Source organism: Parasteatoda tepidariorum, chromosome 7 (assembly GCF_982258835.1).
Source record: "Parasteatoda tepidariorum strain Cologne lab strain chromosome 7, Ptep-v5.0, whole genome shotgun sequence".
Lineage (NCBI taxonomy): Eukaryota > Metazoa > Arthropoda > Arachnida > Araneae > Theridiidae > Parasteatoda > Parasteatoda tepidariorum.
The window spans coordinates 38,616,444-38,632,167 of NC_141761.1; the positions used below are offsets into that span (position 1 = coordinate 38,616,444).

Consider the following 15,724-nt stretch of genomic DNA (forward strand, 5'->3'; position numbering starts at 1 on the left):
TTAAAGATGCAAAAAATAACGTCGGTCCGGTAAAAATCGGATTTTTTTTTAAAATTCTGTGTTGCGCTAGCGCAAATTACAGTACTGAAAACGGAAGCGAAATCTCGCAATTTAGTAGTGTCAAATTCTCTGACAATTGTTTCCAATTGTGTTTTAAGTTTTATTTTGCGAAATTATTCTGATTACTTTTTTAATGATAAAATGTAATCTTTTTTTAAATGATCAACTTAACTATATTCTTACTTTATTATTGAACTAAAATTTGTCGTACAATTTTAATCGTTTTCGTATTCCAATTTGTACTCCCATTTCAGATTTTTTTTTTCTTTACTTAGTAATGTATAGGGATATATTTTTCTTTTTATTTCTCTTTCACCTTCTATTCAACGATATTCGTGTGCAATGCTTGTTCCCCGCCCCCCACATAAATCAAAGAGAAAACGAAAACAGCATGCCACTCCCTTTTTGATTGACGGTAGCTTATCTGAAAACCACAAATTCTTGGGAATGCAGGGATGAAAGTAAAAAGTTTCCCCTTTTCCGGCCCCTTCCCGTCCTAAAGAACTTCAAGGCTACAGATGAAATAATCAAGTTTTCTCTTGACATATGACTCCCCCCACCCACCCTTTTTCCTACTAAACTTCAAAAATGAGTAACACTTCCGCATTTTTTCTCCATCCTTCCAGTTCAAAATGGCGGGAAAACGAAGCGAAATTTTTCCCGGTTTTCTGATTTCCCGGTTTTCTGGGTCCCGGATAAATGGTTCTGTACTGTATTTTGATATTCCCCCCCCCCAAAAGTCAAACTGGGCTTATTCTCGATTTTCCTGATCCCACGAAAACCCTGCTAAATTTAGAGTTACTTTCACCCTTCAAAATTTAACCTTTGTAACAACTTACTTTAGCAGAAATATGGAAAGTCCATTCTCGGCAACAATTTTTCTCTGATACAGTTAGATTCAATTCTGGTTCAAAAGCTATTTCTACGGCATCTGAAACTTCTGACATGATAGAATTTGGATTAGGGGCCGTAAGCCATTTATCCAGAAGTTGCTCAGTATAGTGCCTTCCTTGAAGTCGTCGTTCTTTAGCTTGTAGCAACTTTTTTTGTCTGTAATCAAACCGCTCTTTCCATTCAGATAATTCGTCATCACCATGAGCATCACAACACAGCTTATTTAACCTGCACATTCCACGCAATCCAAATCTAAAAAGGCGAAATCTATATGTTAAATTTCATCCGTAACTTTAAAAATGAGATTGTTTTTCCAAATTTATTCATAACATAATAGAAAAAAGTAAAACGTTTTGACTTACTAGAATGAAAATAATATGTAGGTGTGCTTAAACTATAGATGTATGAGTGTTTAAAGTAGGGATATTATGAGTAACAAGAAATTACATGTACCAGACTACATTTTCAGTATCTTGCTTTTATTCTCAGTCCCTCATGTCAGGTACTCAGATTTAAAGTAACCCTTAAAACTACTTGTGGTTTTTGAAATCCATATATTCCATTAGTTTTTTTAATAACTTTAAGCTGAGCCACAATTAACTTTTGCCTAAACCAATTAGGAAAAAATCATCTCTAATGAACTAAAGTTGATAATTTTTAAATAAGACCATACATTTAAATATATATCAATGATCAGAGATGAAAAACTTTAAAAATAAAAATTTAGAGATAGCTTTAAATAGTAATTGCATAGAAAAATGTAATCACATAAACACATTTAAAACAAGTGATGAAAATATTTAATTTTTTTCTATGAATTAATAATGAAGTAAATGTAGGAAAACATTTAATTTAAAATTTAATTAAAAAAAATAAAAAAAACTAGAGTATATCTAGAATTTTAAAAGAAATATTAAGAATTATCATAGAATTTTTACTTTATCATAGTAAATCCATCTTTGTATCATTTATATTTTTAAATTAACTTAAGTAAGACCACAGTTTGTAAGCAAACACAATGATTTAAAACCAAAACATATGTTTGCTATTTTAAAATGCAATTTGTGTACATGGATCAATCATGGGTGCCACTCTAGAAACATTTCAATACTGAACTTATTTTTTGACCAATCAACAAGATGTAGTGCTATTTTGGAGAATTTTTCAGAAATTTATAGTTCATTTTCCATGAGAATGGCCCATATATTATAGCATAGAATTTTTCTAAAAAAAGAAATTTTTTTTTCCCTCTTTCATAATTACAAAAGTACACAATGAAAGTATTGTGCTTGATTCAGTATTTAATAAAATATCTCCTATATCAAAAGAGAAACTTGCCCCAGGTTTTTGATAGATTTCGACAGTTTATGACACAAGGGCGCCGCCAGTAGGGGGTCAATTGCACCCCTGTCAGGTATGGTCAGCCCCCCCCCTCATCCGGAAAATTTTAAAGTCTCCTCTGGAAAATAGTCTGGTCACATTTTTTTCCAAATTATGTCAAAAATTCATTTACAAATGCCTAATAAAAAATAAATGTCTTAACAGAATATTTTGTACCTTCTCTCATAAAAAATTTGCTATATATTTTAATTTGAAGGAAAAATACTGTTCAATTTTAATAAACATTACATTATTTTTAGTAAATTAACAAGTTAAAAAAAATCAACAACTTACTCCACACAAACTGAGTATTGGTCAGCTCCAACACCTCTTGGTGGTGCTCTGAATTTCCATTCTCTACCTTCATCACTCATAATAGTCAACTGATGAGCTTCAGAATTGCAATGTGCAATCAGCTCAGCTTCAGTGTTAAAAATAACACTACAGTAATCACAAAATTCAATCATACCTTCAAATATAAAAATAAACAAATCTTTATTAAGCTAGTAAGTGAAAAATAAATTACACTAATTATACTGACAATTATATTATTGCTATAAATTGAAGAATTATAAGGCCTAGATGTGATTAACTTTTAATCTTGTTTATTCAAATAAATTTATAAAAATATAATTATTTAAAATAACTATTATTGGTAATAATTTACAGCTTATTGAATCAAACTTTGACTTATAAAGAGTAAAATAGCAAATTAAAGTTAAGGTTGTTTTTCTTGCAATGGAATTTAAGATATTTGGAACTGTATTACAGTATACACCAGACAACTTTTAAAATGGACTAACTACTGAGGTACAATTCTCTACTTTGAAAAAAAGGGGCAAATTTTATGGCCAAAAAATAATAAAGATCATATTTAATTTGTTTAGAATAAAGAGTATAATTTCATTCATAGATCACTGAATTACTCATAATTAATAATGGCTTTAGCCCAATATAGTCTGGGGTCTGTTTAGAAGAAATTTGGGTCCGTTAACGGACCCTTCACAAAATATCTTTTCATAAAAACGGACCCTTCACAAAATATCGTTTCATAAAAACGGACCCTTCACAAAATATCGTTTCATAAAAACGGACCCTTCACAAAATATTTTAACTTAAAAACGGACCCTTCACAAAATAATTTATCTTTTAATTGGACCCTTCACAAATTTGTTTATCTTCATTATTGTTTTGCTAATCGAATAAAACCTTCCCAGGGGGGAGAGAAAGACAGATGTAAACAAACTAAGTTTTGTCTTCGGCAGACGCTTCTTCCTTTATTCTTTCCGAAATAAATATTCTGCGTTCAGCAGTAAAGGCTAAATACGAAATATTTGTATGTTGCCCCTCTCATTTAGTTGCAGCAATTGCTGTTGATTTTTGAAAATTTAATTTTTTTTATTTATTATAATTTTACAGTGTTAAGCATAATCTTGTATGTCTTTACAATTTAAAAACTCCTTGAAAAAGTTTTTTTGCAATAACGGACCCTATTTGCACAAATTCACAAAAGCGGACTCTGGTTGAAAGAATGTGACTTAACGTTTATTTTATATTCACAAATTACGAGTAATTTTTTCACAATTTTACAAAAACGGACCTTTCACAAAATGTCTGGACTGACCCTGATAGTGAAAATTTTTATATTGTAGTATTAAAAAAACAGCCAGTATCAATTTGTCAATATGAATATTCAATAACATAAGCAATCAAGTTAAAGACTTTAACCAAATATTACAGTAAGGTTTCAATAATTTCAAATTGAAAACAATAAATATATGGGTTAGTATTTTTGTATAAAAGTAGTGAATTATCCCTTTGTTCACTCACTAAAAATACTATGATATAATTACTATTTTGATGATCGGAATCTATCATTTTTAAAATCAGGTGAGAGAGCCTAATCAATAATTGTAATAAATACTACAAGATGTATTACCGAATTTAAGGAAAATAAATTAACATACGGGCAAAGAATTCATTACCGTAAAAATTTGATACTGAGTTTCTTATAAAATGACTGAAATTCCAAAAAGTTTTAACAATTTTTAATTTACAAAAATTTTTGATCGAAAATCCAAATCCTTTTATTCTTCAAATCTATTTTAAAATCCACATTTGTATTTGTAGAAATAACAAACACAAAAATCAGAAACATTAGGATAAAAAGCTAAAAAAAAAGGAAAAAAAATTATCATAAAAATCCAGAAAACAATGAATCCTGATGAATTTCATTTTATCAACCATACATTTGACTAAATGTAGAAACTAATAACAGGAAAAAAAAATCAGTAATATTATATCAACCTTAAATGATATTACAAGTTCAAAATAGCAAAATCACAAGATTTTAATTTGAAAATAAATAAAACAGGAAAAATGGAAGAAGATCACTATCTCAACCCCTAACAAGAGTGGTGTTAGATAGCAATTGTTGCTCAAAGAGAGAGTAATATTTCTTTTTTTAAGATTGTGTTGCTGTACAAAGTAGCAAAATTGTCAACAAAATAAATTTTTATTTATTAATAGGAATTTAATATGTTATTATTAATAATCGTCAGGATTAAGACTAAGAAACTTCATCATATCAAAAATAAGTTTCTTTGACAGTCACTCTTAATGCAATTAATTTAAACAAGAAAATTTCTAGCAGACAAAAATTTATAGACAAAACTTGGGGAAAATGGGACAATTCCCAGACTTGAAGAATTAAAAGCTCGCTTTGTCAGTTTGAAAACAGACAAAGAGAAAGTAGAGATATTCTATCCTTTTTTTCTTTTGTTATTAGCAAATTAATTTTTGATGAATTAAAATGTCTTGATACATGTTAAATGTTCTTTTCACTTTACCAATTATTTTCCAACTCTTCTGACAGTATTTTTTATTATTGCTTTTCCATCAATATAAAAATTCATATTAAATATATATTAAAAAACAGAATTTGACTGATGCATTTTAGGCAAAATGATCAAATTAGATTAAGAATGAATGCTCCTTACGTTTTTCAAAATTGTAAAATGTATTTTATCATTCTTTAAGTCTTTAATTTTTTTTAATTATAGTTTGCTTCCCTGAGAGATTTCAAATATTGATATAAAAGCATTATTAAATAAATAATGACGTCATACGGAAACTATGAATTGGATTCCTCAAATTCATTGTTCATGCTTCAAAAGTTGAAGAAATTTGGAACAAGATCAAAAAAATTTGTGTTGCAGAACTGCCCAATTGTTTCAGGATTTAGTTTGATCTACAACTATTTCATTATTGATTCATTCTTATTTTGACCAAAATCTGAAGTTTCTTAAATGATCAATATTAACTTAAAAATTGTATACAAGCACTTCACTAACAAATTCTTATATATACTAACTAGACTTCTCTTTCTTACTTTCAATTACTTATTTATACAAACTGTATCTACAGTATGTAACTGGTTTCCATGACTGAACTCGAAATATTTACTAATTTATTAAAAATCAAAGACACAGTTCCTAAAACAAATATATATATAACGTAAAAATGCATCACATAGAGTAGTTTAAATAAAAACCTTAGTTTTAAACAGACATAGCACTTTTACTACAAATATAAACTTTTATATGATTCAAGTTAGAACATGCTTTATATTTTTAAAGTATAGATTGATCGTTAGTTAAAAGTTCATGTCAAAACAGCAATTTATAAACAGTAAGCGTGAGGGAAAAAAAAACTCAAAATTTAACAGTAAAATGAATGAGTCTCTGAAATTAAAATTTATTTTAAAATTGTAAAATATTTGGTATTGTTTTCAAAAACTGAAAGACAATTTATTAAAGGTTATAAAAAGATTAATTCTTTGTAAGTGTCAAAATTTGCATTTACAAGGTAACAATAACAATTAACGAGCAAAATAATTAAATGTATCATAAAACGCACTAAATTTAATTTCAAATGTTTCAAAGAAAATTCAAAATGCATTTTGCAAGATTAAAAACAATAACAATGTCATAACATGAATAACAAAACTGAAATTTTAATTTGAAAGCGGAGAGAATATACTAACTTATGAACGTATTTTTCCTTATTTTCTATAAAGAAAAACTAAAAAGTAAGAATAATAATAGCGGAGCACAATTTCTACATAACTAAATGGAATTTACTTTGGTGAAAAAATTCGTTCATAATTTAAAATTTAAGAAATTTAATGACCGCATCCCAATCCTATAAACTATAAAGACGAAAAATGAACTCTTCCATCCAATAGGCAAACCTGGTGCCATTCTGCTACAGAAATGTGATAAATTTAATCAAATCAAGGACGGATACTGTATCCTCTATTTAAGCATAACCCATGTAAGCTAAAAGCGCAGTACCGAAGTTTTTAATTCATAAAAATGAAAGAGATTAGGGAACGTTCATTCTAGACGTGATTCATGCACGAGCGATTAAATTTCAAAGTGACCGGATCACGCTATTTGTCGGAAAGGACATCACTACTTGTAGAAAAGGAGATGGCAGAGATACAGGAGAAGGAGGAGAAACTACTCACACTATAATAGTTCCGACAAGCGACGCGTTTTTAACTAAAGCTTCTATGCTATGAGAACTGAACTATCCGCCATTATGGAGCAGACAAGTTCTCAAGTTACGCTATGTTAGTATTAGCTTGAGAGTTTAAAGGCTATTTGGATATTTGAAATTATTGATATGGGTGGTTATGCGGCTGTAAATTGTACAAACAGTTCTAAAATAGGCTTCCAAATGTTCTGATTTCCTTCAAATCTAAAAGAAAGACGAAATGCTTAATAAATTGCAGAACATACTACTGCAGCCAGGAATTCCAGGAATAACTCGCTTATGTGATGTAAATACTCCTTTATTTATAACTTATTAGATTCATTTATTTATATATGTAGTATATAAACGACATTAAGTTGTTAGAATTTGTTTTTGAATGCTTGTTTTCGTCTATTTTATTTAAAAAAAATAAGTGAATAACTTTCAGGTTTACTTGAATTGTACAATTTTAACTATGTACCAAATATAGGAATTTCCATTGAAAATTGCATTCATTAAGTATAATAAAATATGATTTGTAAACAAAATTTATTATCATATTTGACAATTTTAAGTGTTTATCTGCAATGAAACCAATAAATGAAGGCTAGAGATTGACTGAATAAGTATTCGCAAGCTTATTTCAGAATCGCCAAGCTTGTGTTCACTTTTAAGTACTTTTTTTTTGTTAAAAACAAATATCTTCCTGCTTTTATTCGCGATCGCAACGCTCGAGTACGTTGTTTAGCGGGAGCCTGTAAATATCGGACATTAATTTATCACGTTTTCATTTAGTTCCATCAAAGTCATTGACTGAATCAGACGCCATTTTTTAGCAGCAAATAAGAAACAAAATTTCCCTAAGGAAAAGGCCGAAGAACTTGAAAAAAATCTCCAGAATATTAGTAAATCTTTCAGGAACAGAACACGCCAAACATTTGAAGAAAAATTCCTCAATTTATTTTTAATTTCTATTATCAACAAACTTGCAACTGATGACTTCCGATTTCGGATACTGTTACAGATGTGTGTATTAAGGTAAAATGCATTTCTTCTGTCTTCAATTCATTACGAATTAAAGTGAAGTCAACATTGCTTTCGTCATTCCAGTGAATAAATATGAATTCAGAACATACAGAATTGTAATAGTTATAGCATATTCTTCTTCGTTATAGAATAGTATATATTTCTGTATCCATATAATTCGGAAAACAACAATAAAAAATTATCCAAGTTACTTGAAATAGTGCCATTTGTGCTGATTCTTAATTAATTTAAATCGTTTTCTTGGTAAGTTTTTTTTAATTTTGAAAGAATAAGTTCAACTAGAATTCAGCTATTCTGTTTTTAGCTACATATTCAAATTCATATCAATTATAAAATTTTGCTGTGTAGTATGTTATCTAAAAGTAATGAAGGTATAAACTATGTATCTATTATTTGAGAATAAAGTTTTCAAACAAGGAACTTATCATTTTGGAATTCTCCGGGAATCATAAATCAGGTAAGTGCAATGATTTTTACAATAAAAAATTTGCTTGTAAATATTTTTTTTTCATTTGATGATGGTTCTCTACAGAATGGTTTTTTACGTCTGATTAAGAACTATAAGAATAATGAAAAAAGAAACAATATGAAAGTTTTTATTTCAATGTTAATAATTCTTAAAATCGTTTTTTTTATCCTAAGAATTCTTTATTTTCCGTTTTTTAGTTTATAATTTTTTGATAAAAATTGTTCTCAAAATACTTTTGAAAAATTAAATGGTATAACATTATGTGTTTATGTATACTTCTTGTATATTCCAATGTTTGAAATAATATGATTCAGAAAAGTATGGAATAAAAATTCGGTACTTACGACGTATTAACGCCACCGCCGCTACAGATTTGGCGGTTTTTAAGTGCCGCCAATCTACACTTAAAATTTTTGCGACAGTTCATAAAATAAAACACTTTATTTAAAATCAAAATAGTTAATTGGATTTCGGTGGAAAATGAGCCGATATAGAATTTAGCATAGATTCAAAACAATCATATCGCCATATGAACTCTGATGAATAAGATTCCAAATGAAATAACATTTCCAAAACGTACGTTTGCCAAGATAAAGTTTTATGTTGTGGGAATTGGTACATTTTCGTTTTTTCGGTAAAATATTTCCCTCCTGAAAAAATAAAATTGCATCTTGTTTTGTTTTTGGCAAATCCCAAAGACGAATATTCGTAGCACTAAAAATGGCGACAAAAAAGAATTTTTTTTTTTTTTTTTTTAGTTTTTGTTTCGTCAGCATTCTTTATTTTACGTTTATTAGTTTCTAAATAATGATTTTTATTGAAACTTGAAATTTTTTGATAAAAATTGTTGTCAAAAAACGTTGTTTACAAAATTAAATTTCATAAAATTATGAGGCTTATGTATACTTTTTGTTCATTTTAATTTTTGAACTAATATGATTCTTAAAACTATAGAATGTAAAGTTTAAATGGGCCTTTCATGTTATATCATTAAATTTAGTAATACTATTTCTCGGGCATTAGGTTTTAACTCTTATAAGAATATACATATTTTTTTCTGTTAATGTACAAATATTTTTCCGATGTGTTTTGGATATTCCTTCTCTAATAAAAAGAGATACCATTTTGTTTTCGGTTGTACAAGAAAGAAGATCAAGCATTTTTCTTTTTTAAATTTAATAAGCCACATTAAAGAAGGAACGTTGCAATGCTACACGCTACATTAACGACGTCTCCAGAGTAACTGAATGACGGTTCATATGGAAATCGCAGGTAAGCGTCTCATACAACAACGCCCCCTATAGTTCGTTGCGATCGCGAATTGTGTTCCTTTTTATTTCCCAAAGATTAAGTAGTTAGTTTCTGAATCCTGGATCATTTAAGTTTGTTTATTAGTTTGTGGTGCGCAAGAGCAATAACGTAAGAAGCATTTAAATTTAGTTTTATAAAAAATAAAAACAACGCGTTGCTAAAACAACTCAATAATTATTGAGTTGTCTTAGCAACGCTTTGTTTTTATTTTATAACTACTATCTTGACGTTCCAGACATTGGGATGTAAAAAGTATTAATGGATTTATATATTTTATATTAACTTGTAAATAACTGTGTATATTAAATGTTGTGATATCTCCAATTTACTTTGTTTTTATCTATCCAAAATCGCACATAGTAGGAAGATAGAAAACCTTCCCTTACAAGTTATTTATGATAATATATCGTCTAAAGTTTAAATGGTTTGCTTACATTTATCCAAAATGTATTTAATATGCGATCTTTCATATATTTTTGGATCTATCAATGTTATTTTTTGTAATTCTTGTGTTAAATTGCAGAAATAATTAGTTTATCTGTTAGAAAGTTTCATGGGAGTATGTTTAAAAATCGTGAACTCCAATTTTTTTTTTAATGTGATTTGTTTTAATTCGCGATCGCAACACTCGAATACGCCATCTGGGGAGAGACCGGTTTCATGCCTTTAGCCCTTCTCCCTTCCCTCTCCTCCTTTTTTTAGTTGTATAGGAATGTACTACGATATTTTCCCTTTTCTTAATATTTTTCCTTTTTATATAATAAAAATATTTCTTAAAATTTCCATGATGCTTTTCCTTAGAACTATGTTTAATCTAGTTTTCAGTTCCATATAGTTTCTCAAGTTAAAAGATTTTAATCTATATGAAAATCCAGAGAGAAACTAACGTACTTCCTTCCTCTATGACTTTCCACACGCTAATGGGGAAAGCATGTGAAGTGTTGCCATAGGAAAAGAGTTCTGCTCTACGCCACCTGCAGCCCATTTCGATCGCCAATTATGAAATTAAAAAAATATTCTAAATATTTTTCATTTCGAAGAATCTCTCAACTAGAAATAAATAGAAAAGGTGATAACAGAATAAATTTAATTATTATGATTATAAGAACATGTTTAAAAATATTTCAGTTCAAAACATGTGTTTTTTTCTATTTTAATTTTGTTGAAAAAAATCTGAAAAGAAATGGGAGAAACCCAGATCAATCAAAAATAAAAAATTTAGTGTCAAATTTGCTTTGAAATCAATTATAAAAAAGATTGACGTAATTGGCATGTAGCAAATACACAATTTTTTATTTAAAATTTTTAACCGGTAATAAAATTTGCAGTGAATTTGTATAAGCATAAAAAAAAGTTTTCGAAAAACAATGTTCATCGCTGCATTCTTTTCTTTACTGATTATCTTATCGTTGAGGTATACATCATTCGTAGCGATACTTTGCCAGATCTTGCAGCTCTTCATTATTGGCGGAAAAGCTTTTGTTCCGAAATGGCTGATAAGTCGACCTTTAGTAAGGCTCCTGGAACTATCCGCCATTTTGGAGCAGACAAGTTCCTTTCAGCCAGGAAGTAGAACTCGCTTATGTGAGGTAAATACTCATTTATTTATAACTTATTAGATTTATGTAGTATATAAACGATATTAAGTTGTTAGAATTTGTTTTTGAATGCTTGTTTTCGTCTACTTTCTTTAAAAAAAAAATTAATAACTTTCGGGTTTACTTGAATTTTACAGTTTTAACTATGTACCAAATATAGGAATTTTCATTAAAAATTGCATTTATTAAGTATATATTTATATAAAATATGACTTTTAAACAGCATTTATTGATTTATTTAACAATTTTAAGTGTTTATGAGCAATGAAACCAATAAATAAAGGCAAGAGATTGGTTGAATAAGTATTCGCCAAACTTATCTCAGAATTGCAAAGTTTTGTATTCACTTTTTCTCTTTGTTAAAAGCAAATATTTATCTATTTTTTTATTTCACTAAGATCAAGTAAGTACTTTTTTAATCCTGTCTCATTTAAGTTTGTTTTTCAGTTATTTATGGTAATATATCGCCAAAAGTTCAAACTATTTGTTTACATTTATCATTAAAAATCTATTCAACATGATCTATTCAATCTATTTAATATGCGATTTTTCAGATATTTTTGGATCTATCAATGTTTCTTTCTTCCTTGAAATTCTTGTGTTAAATTGTTGAAATAATTAGTTTCTGTGTTAGAAAATCTCATGGAAGTATATTTAAAAATTGTAAACTCTAAATTTTTTTAATGTGATTTAATTTAAGTATGAAAATAAAAAAAAGTATTATAAATATTTTTGCAGGTTCATTTTGAAGAATCTAAACTAGAAATAAATAGAAAAGATGGTAACAATAAATTGAGACCTGATGTTATTCCAATAATTTTCAATGCTCCAAATTCCTTAAAAAAGACTGAAAGGAATAGGCTGTCCAAAACCTGGATCAATTTTAAATAAGCTTAAGTCTAATCCAAGTACAAATTTACTAATTCCTCTCCATTTGCTCAGTTGTTTAAAATTTTTTTATTCTTAAAGAATCGAAAATGTATATAAAAGCTATTTCTATCTAGTAATAAATAATATATAGATATATTTTTTAAAAATTGTATTCCTTATATATGTATTACTTATTTAAATATATGTTATGAAAATGTGATTTGAAATAAGATATTTATTCAAATAAATTCTTTAAAAATTTATCATGCGTCGTTTCTTCCCCTCCCCATAAAACTCTAGTTTCTATTTATTCTATTAATTCTATTTATATAATAATAATAATGGCTAAAAATCTTAATTTGTCTTGTCCTTTTATGTTTTAAAGAAAATTCAATGTCTCAATTGAAGAAATTAATTTCAAATTAATTCTTGATTTTGAAACAAAATTTATTACTTCTCATGATTGTAAACATTTACATTTAGAATATTGCATTATAAATTTAATTATTTCGATTGTAAAAACATACTTAAAAATATTTGTGGCCGAAACATGTTTTGTTCTATTTTAATTTTGTTAAAAAAATTTGGAAAAAAATTATAAAAGATCGAGATCTAACCGAAATATAAAATTTTGTGCCAAATTCACTTTGAAATCATTTATAAAAAAGATAGATGTAATTGACATGTAGCACATACACAATTTTTTTATTTAAAACTTTTAACCGGTAATAAAATTTACAATAAATTTGTATTAGCATAAAAAAAGGTTTCCAAAAAACAATGTTAATCGATGCACAGTTTTCTTTACTGATTATCCTATATGTGAGGCTAATGGCTATATCACACGAGAGAAAATATGTGCAACTGCAAGTGTAACTGCAAGTGTAAGTGCAACTGCAAGTGAAATTTCTCCAAAAAACGCTCGTGTGATATAGAAATTACGGTTGCACGAAATATCTGCAACCGTTCAGGCAATTTCTTTCATGAACCAATCAGATCGTTTGCTTTTTATGACGTTTCAATTTTATGTGATGACATATACAAATGTAAATAAAAATGGCGGCGACGTTAGGAAGAGGATGATTGGATGAAATTTTTTTATAGATGAGACGGAACAAGTTTTTAGTTTAATAATAACATTTCCTTTAAAATGAAAGCATTAAAAATACTTTCGCACTATGAGATGACCATCTCAATGCAGTTGATGTACTACCATAACAGGAACCTGCACACGATTTTAGTATTGGTAAGTATAGTACATTATTTTTGCGATAAATTTTCTTTTAAAATATTTATTTATTTTAAGCTAATAAAATTAAAACTTATTATAATTTGTTCCGATCAAAGTTTTAATTACTTTAAATAGAAATAATTTCTATTTTTATATATGTAAAGAATTATACTGGCGAAAAGCTTTACTTTGAAATATTCGCCAAGCAACTCGCCAAACTTGTTTCAGTATTATAACATAAAATATAATAATGATTATATTTCTTTATTTTTAAATTTTAATCTTTGTTTCTGTTGATTGTAAAAGCATGTGTCCGATTATTTGAAAGTTTTATAATTATTAGTGAAGTAATTATTTTATTCTTCCCTAAGAATTCTTTTAATTTTTGAAAATCTCATTTTAAAACAAGTTAGAAAATATGTGTGGTAAATATTTAAATTGTTTCTCACAAAGTTACCCCATTTTCCAGTAATTATTGAAAAGTATTACAAGAAAGGTAGTATATTATATATAAAAAGTAATTATTAAAAATGCAAATTCCCAATCTCCTTGTCTGTTTCTACATTCATCCCTTCTATTTTTTTTTTTTTTTTTGTGTATGATGATTTGCATAATATTTTGTTTATAATTATTCAAAGTTAACTAATGATACTTTACTTTTTATTTATACTTCACATTTATCTCTTGATACTTAGCTTTTCTATAATGACAGTAAGTATGTAAGTGTACCTTACTAATTTTTCAATATACTTACATTTTTAAGAGTCTTCGTTTATAAATACAATTTATTTTTCTTGAAACAAATTTCAATCCAAACATATGAACTACAAAACTAAACACACCTGCCATCTTTCATTAGTGTATAGAATAATCTTAGAACTATAATCAAAATATCTGTCAAGCTTAAAATAAGTTTAAAAGGGATACCTAAGGACTTAAATGATTTCAAATTAATGGCATTTAATCTTCCTTATTCTAATAATGTGTTGGTAAAATTTTATCATGAAAGTGATTTCTTTCTTTTATTTCAGATATTTCGTATAATCCTGTAAGGTTTATCTGGTAAAGAAGGAAAGAGATGTAATACTGTTTTTATGGAAGAAATTAAAAAATAAGAAATAAAAATGAATAATGTTCTAAATGTTTCACTTGACAATAAATGTTTTATTTTTTAAATTGATTCTTGTATTATTTAAAATGCAAAACAAAACACGTAAAGGGCTATAACAAAATAATATGATACATTAAAAGTATGTTCTTAATAAAATATTGTTTTTTTTTATAGTTATAAATAAATTTTAATTTATATACTGTATATTACAATAAATTTGTCCCAAAATAAATCCAATAATTTTTAATTAAATTATCTTATACCAATAATGAATGATATAAATTTTACAATAATAAAATGTAAGTATGACATTGAAAATCCTCTTATATTTAAAAAGCAATTTTACTAAGAAAGTGGAAAAAATAATTTTCATAAAAGTGATAATCCTGATTTCAATGTGTAAATGAATAAAATTGATGATCCCTTCATGTAATGTAAATTAATTTGATGAAAATAAAATTCTGAGACATTGTAGTATAGACAAGTCTGACATTATTTATTATGTATTTTTTAGACTGAATTTAAAAAATAGAATTGATTTGATAGATCTAATAGTTTTGATGTTATAAATATTTTATGAGTGAAAGGCAATTCAAAAATTTATATTTCATACATTAAACCATCATTTCTTCTACAGAATTATTTCAAAGGACTATGTTTTTGAATTAAGCTTAAAAAATAAATTTGAAGAAATGCCTTACTTGATTAGATAGCAATGTCAGTTTCATAAAGTGGTATAAGTCATAAAATTGTCCTTTCTACACATTAAACTTTTTATAAATTTTCGAATTGTTAAACTATTAAATCAGACAGCTTGTTTTTATTCTCATTCGATTTAGTGTTTACATAGATAATGATACCGCACTTGCCTAGCTAGCATGTTACATAGCAAATATATATAAATAAACTATGCTTTTACAGGGTGCGGAGCCAAATCTTTCAACAAAAAATAAGCAACTTTTAAGAACATTTTAGGCACTCAAAAAATATTTTAAAGCTCTAGGTAAATTGACAAAATGCAAAATAATTCTCAGACTTTACATGATCATGATAAAATAACTAGAATTTGACAAAGAACTGTTTTCTTGATTATATTAGCCATTAAAAAATGATCAAGAGATTTTTCGGTTCGATTTCAGAGGGTGGAAAATAAAGCCTGAAATTGAGAATATCTTGCAAAATACAGCATGAGAGAGCAAGAATCTCACCGAACC

The 15,724-nt window shown here is 27.3% G+C and overlaps 2 protein-coding genes across 3 annotated transcripts in view; one reads left to right on the top strand and one right to left on the bottom strand.

The window, feature by feature from the left end:
- Window positions 1-6,615, bottom strand: part of Helz (Helicase with zinc finger) — a 43,385-nt gene extending 36,770 nt beyond the window's left edge. Inside the window, exons 1-3 of one of the 2 annotated variants that reach the window (XM_016061874.4) lie at window positions 6,380-6,615; window positions 2,629-2,803; window positions 900-1,206 (exon numbers count right to left, since the gene is read on the bottom strand). In XM_016061874.4, coding sequence (XP_015917360.2) covers window positions 900-1,206; window positions 2,629-2,801 — 480 coding nt within the window. In that variant the 5' untranslated portion in view covers window positions 2,802-2,803; window positions 6,380-6,615. The remainder of the gene's footprint in view (window positions 1-899; window positions 1,207-2,628; window positions 2,804-6,379) is intronic. The other variant, XM_016061873.4, reaches the window with a different exon arrangement.
- Window positions 6,616-11,065: 4,450 nt separating this feature from the next.
- Window positions 11,066-15,724, top strand: part of LOC107447068 (short-chain dehydrogenase/reductase family 16C member 6) — a 35,105-nt gene continuing 30,446 nt past the window's right edge. The window contains exon 1 of the mRNA XM_087167700.1: window positions 11,066-11,289. Within this exon, the coding sequence (XP_087023826.1) occupies window positions 11,068-11,289 (222 nt within the window). The 5' untranslated portion in view covers window positions 11,066-11,067. The remainder of the gene's footprint in view (window positions 11,290-15,724) is intronic.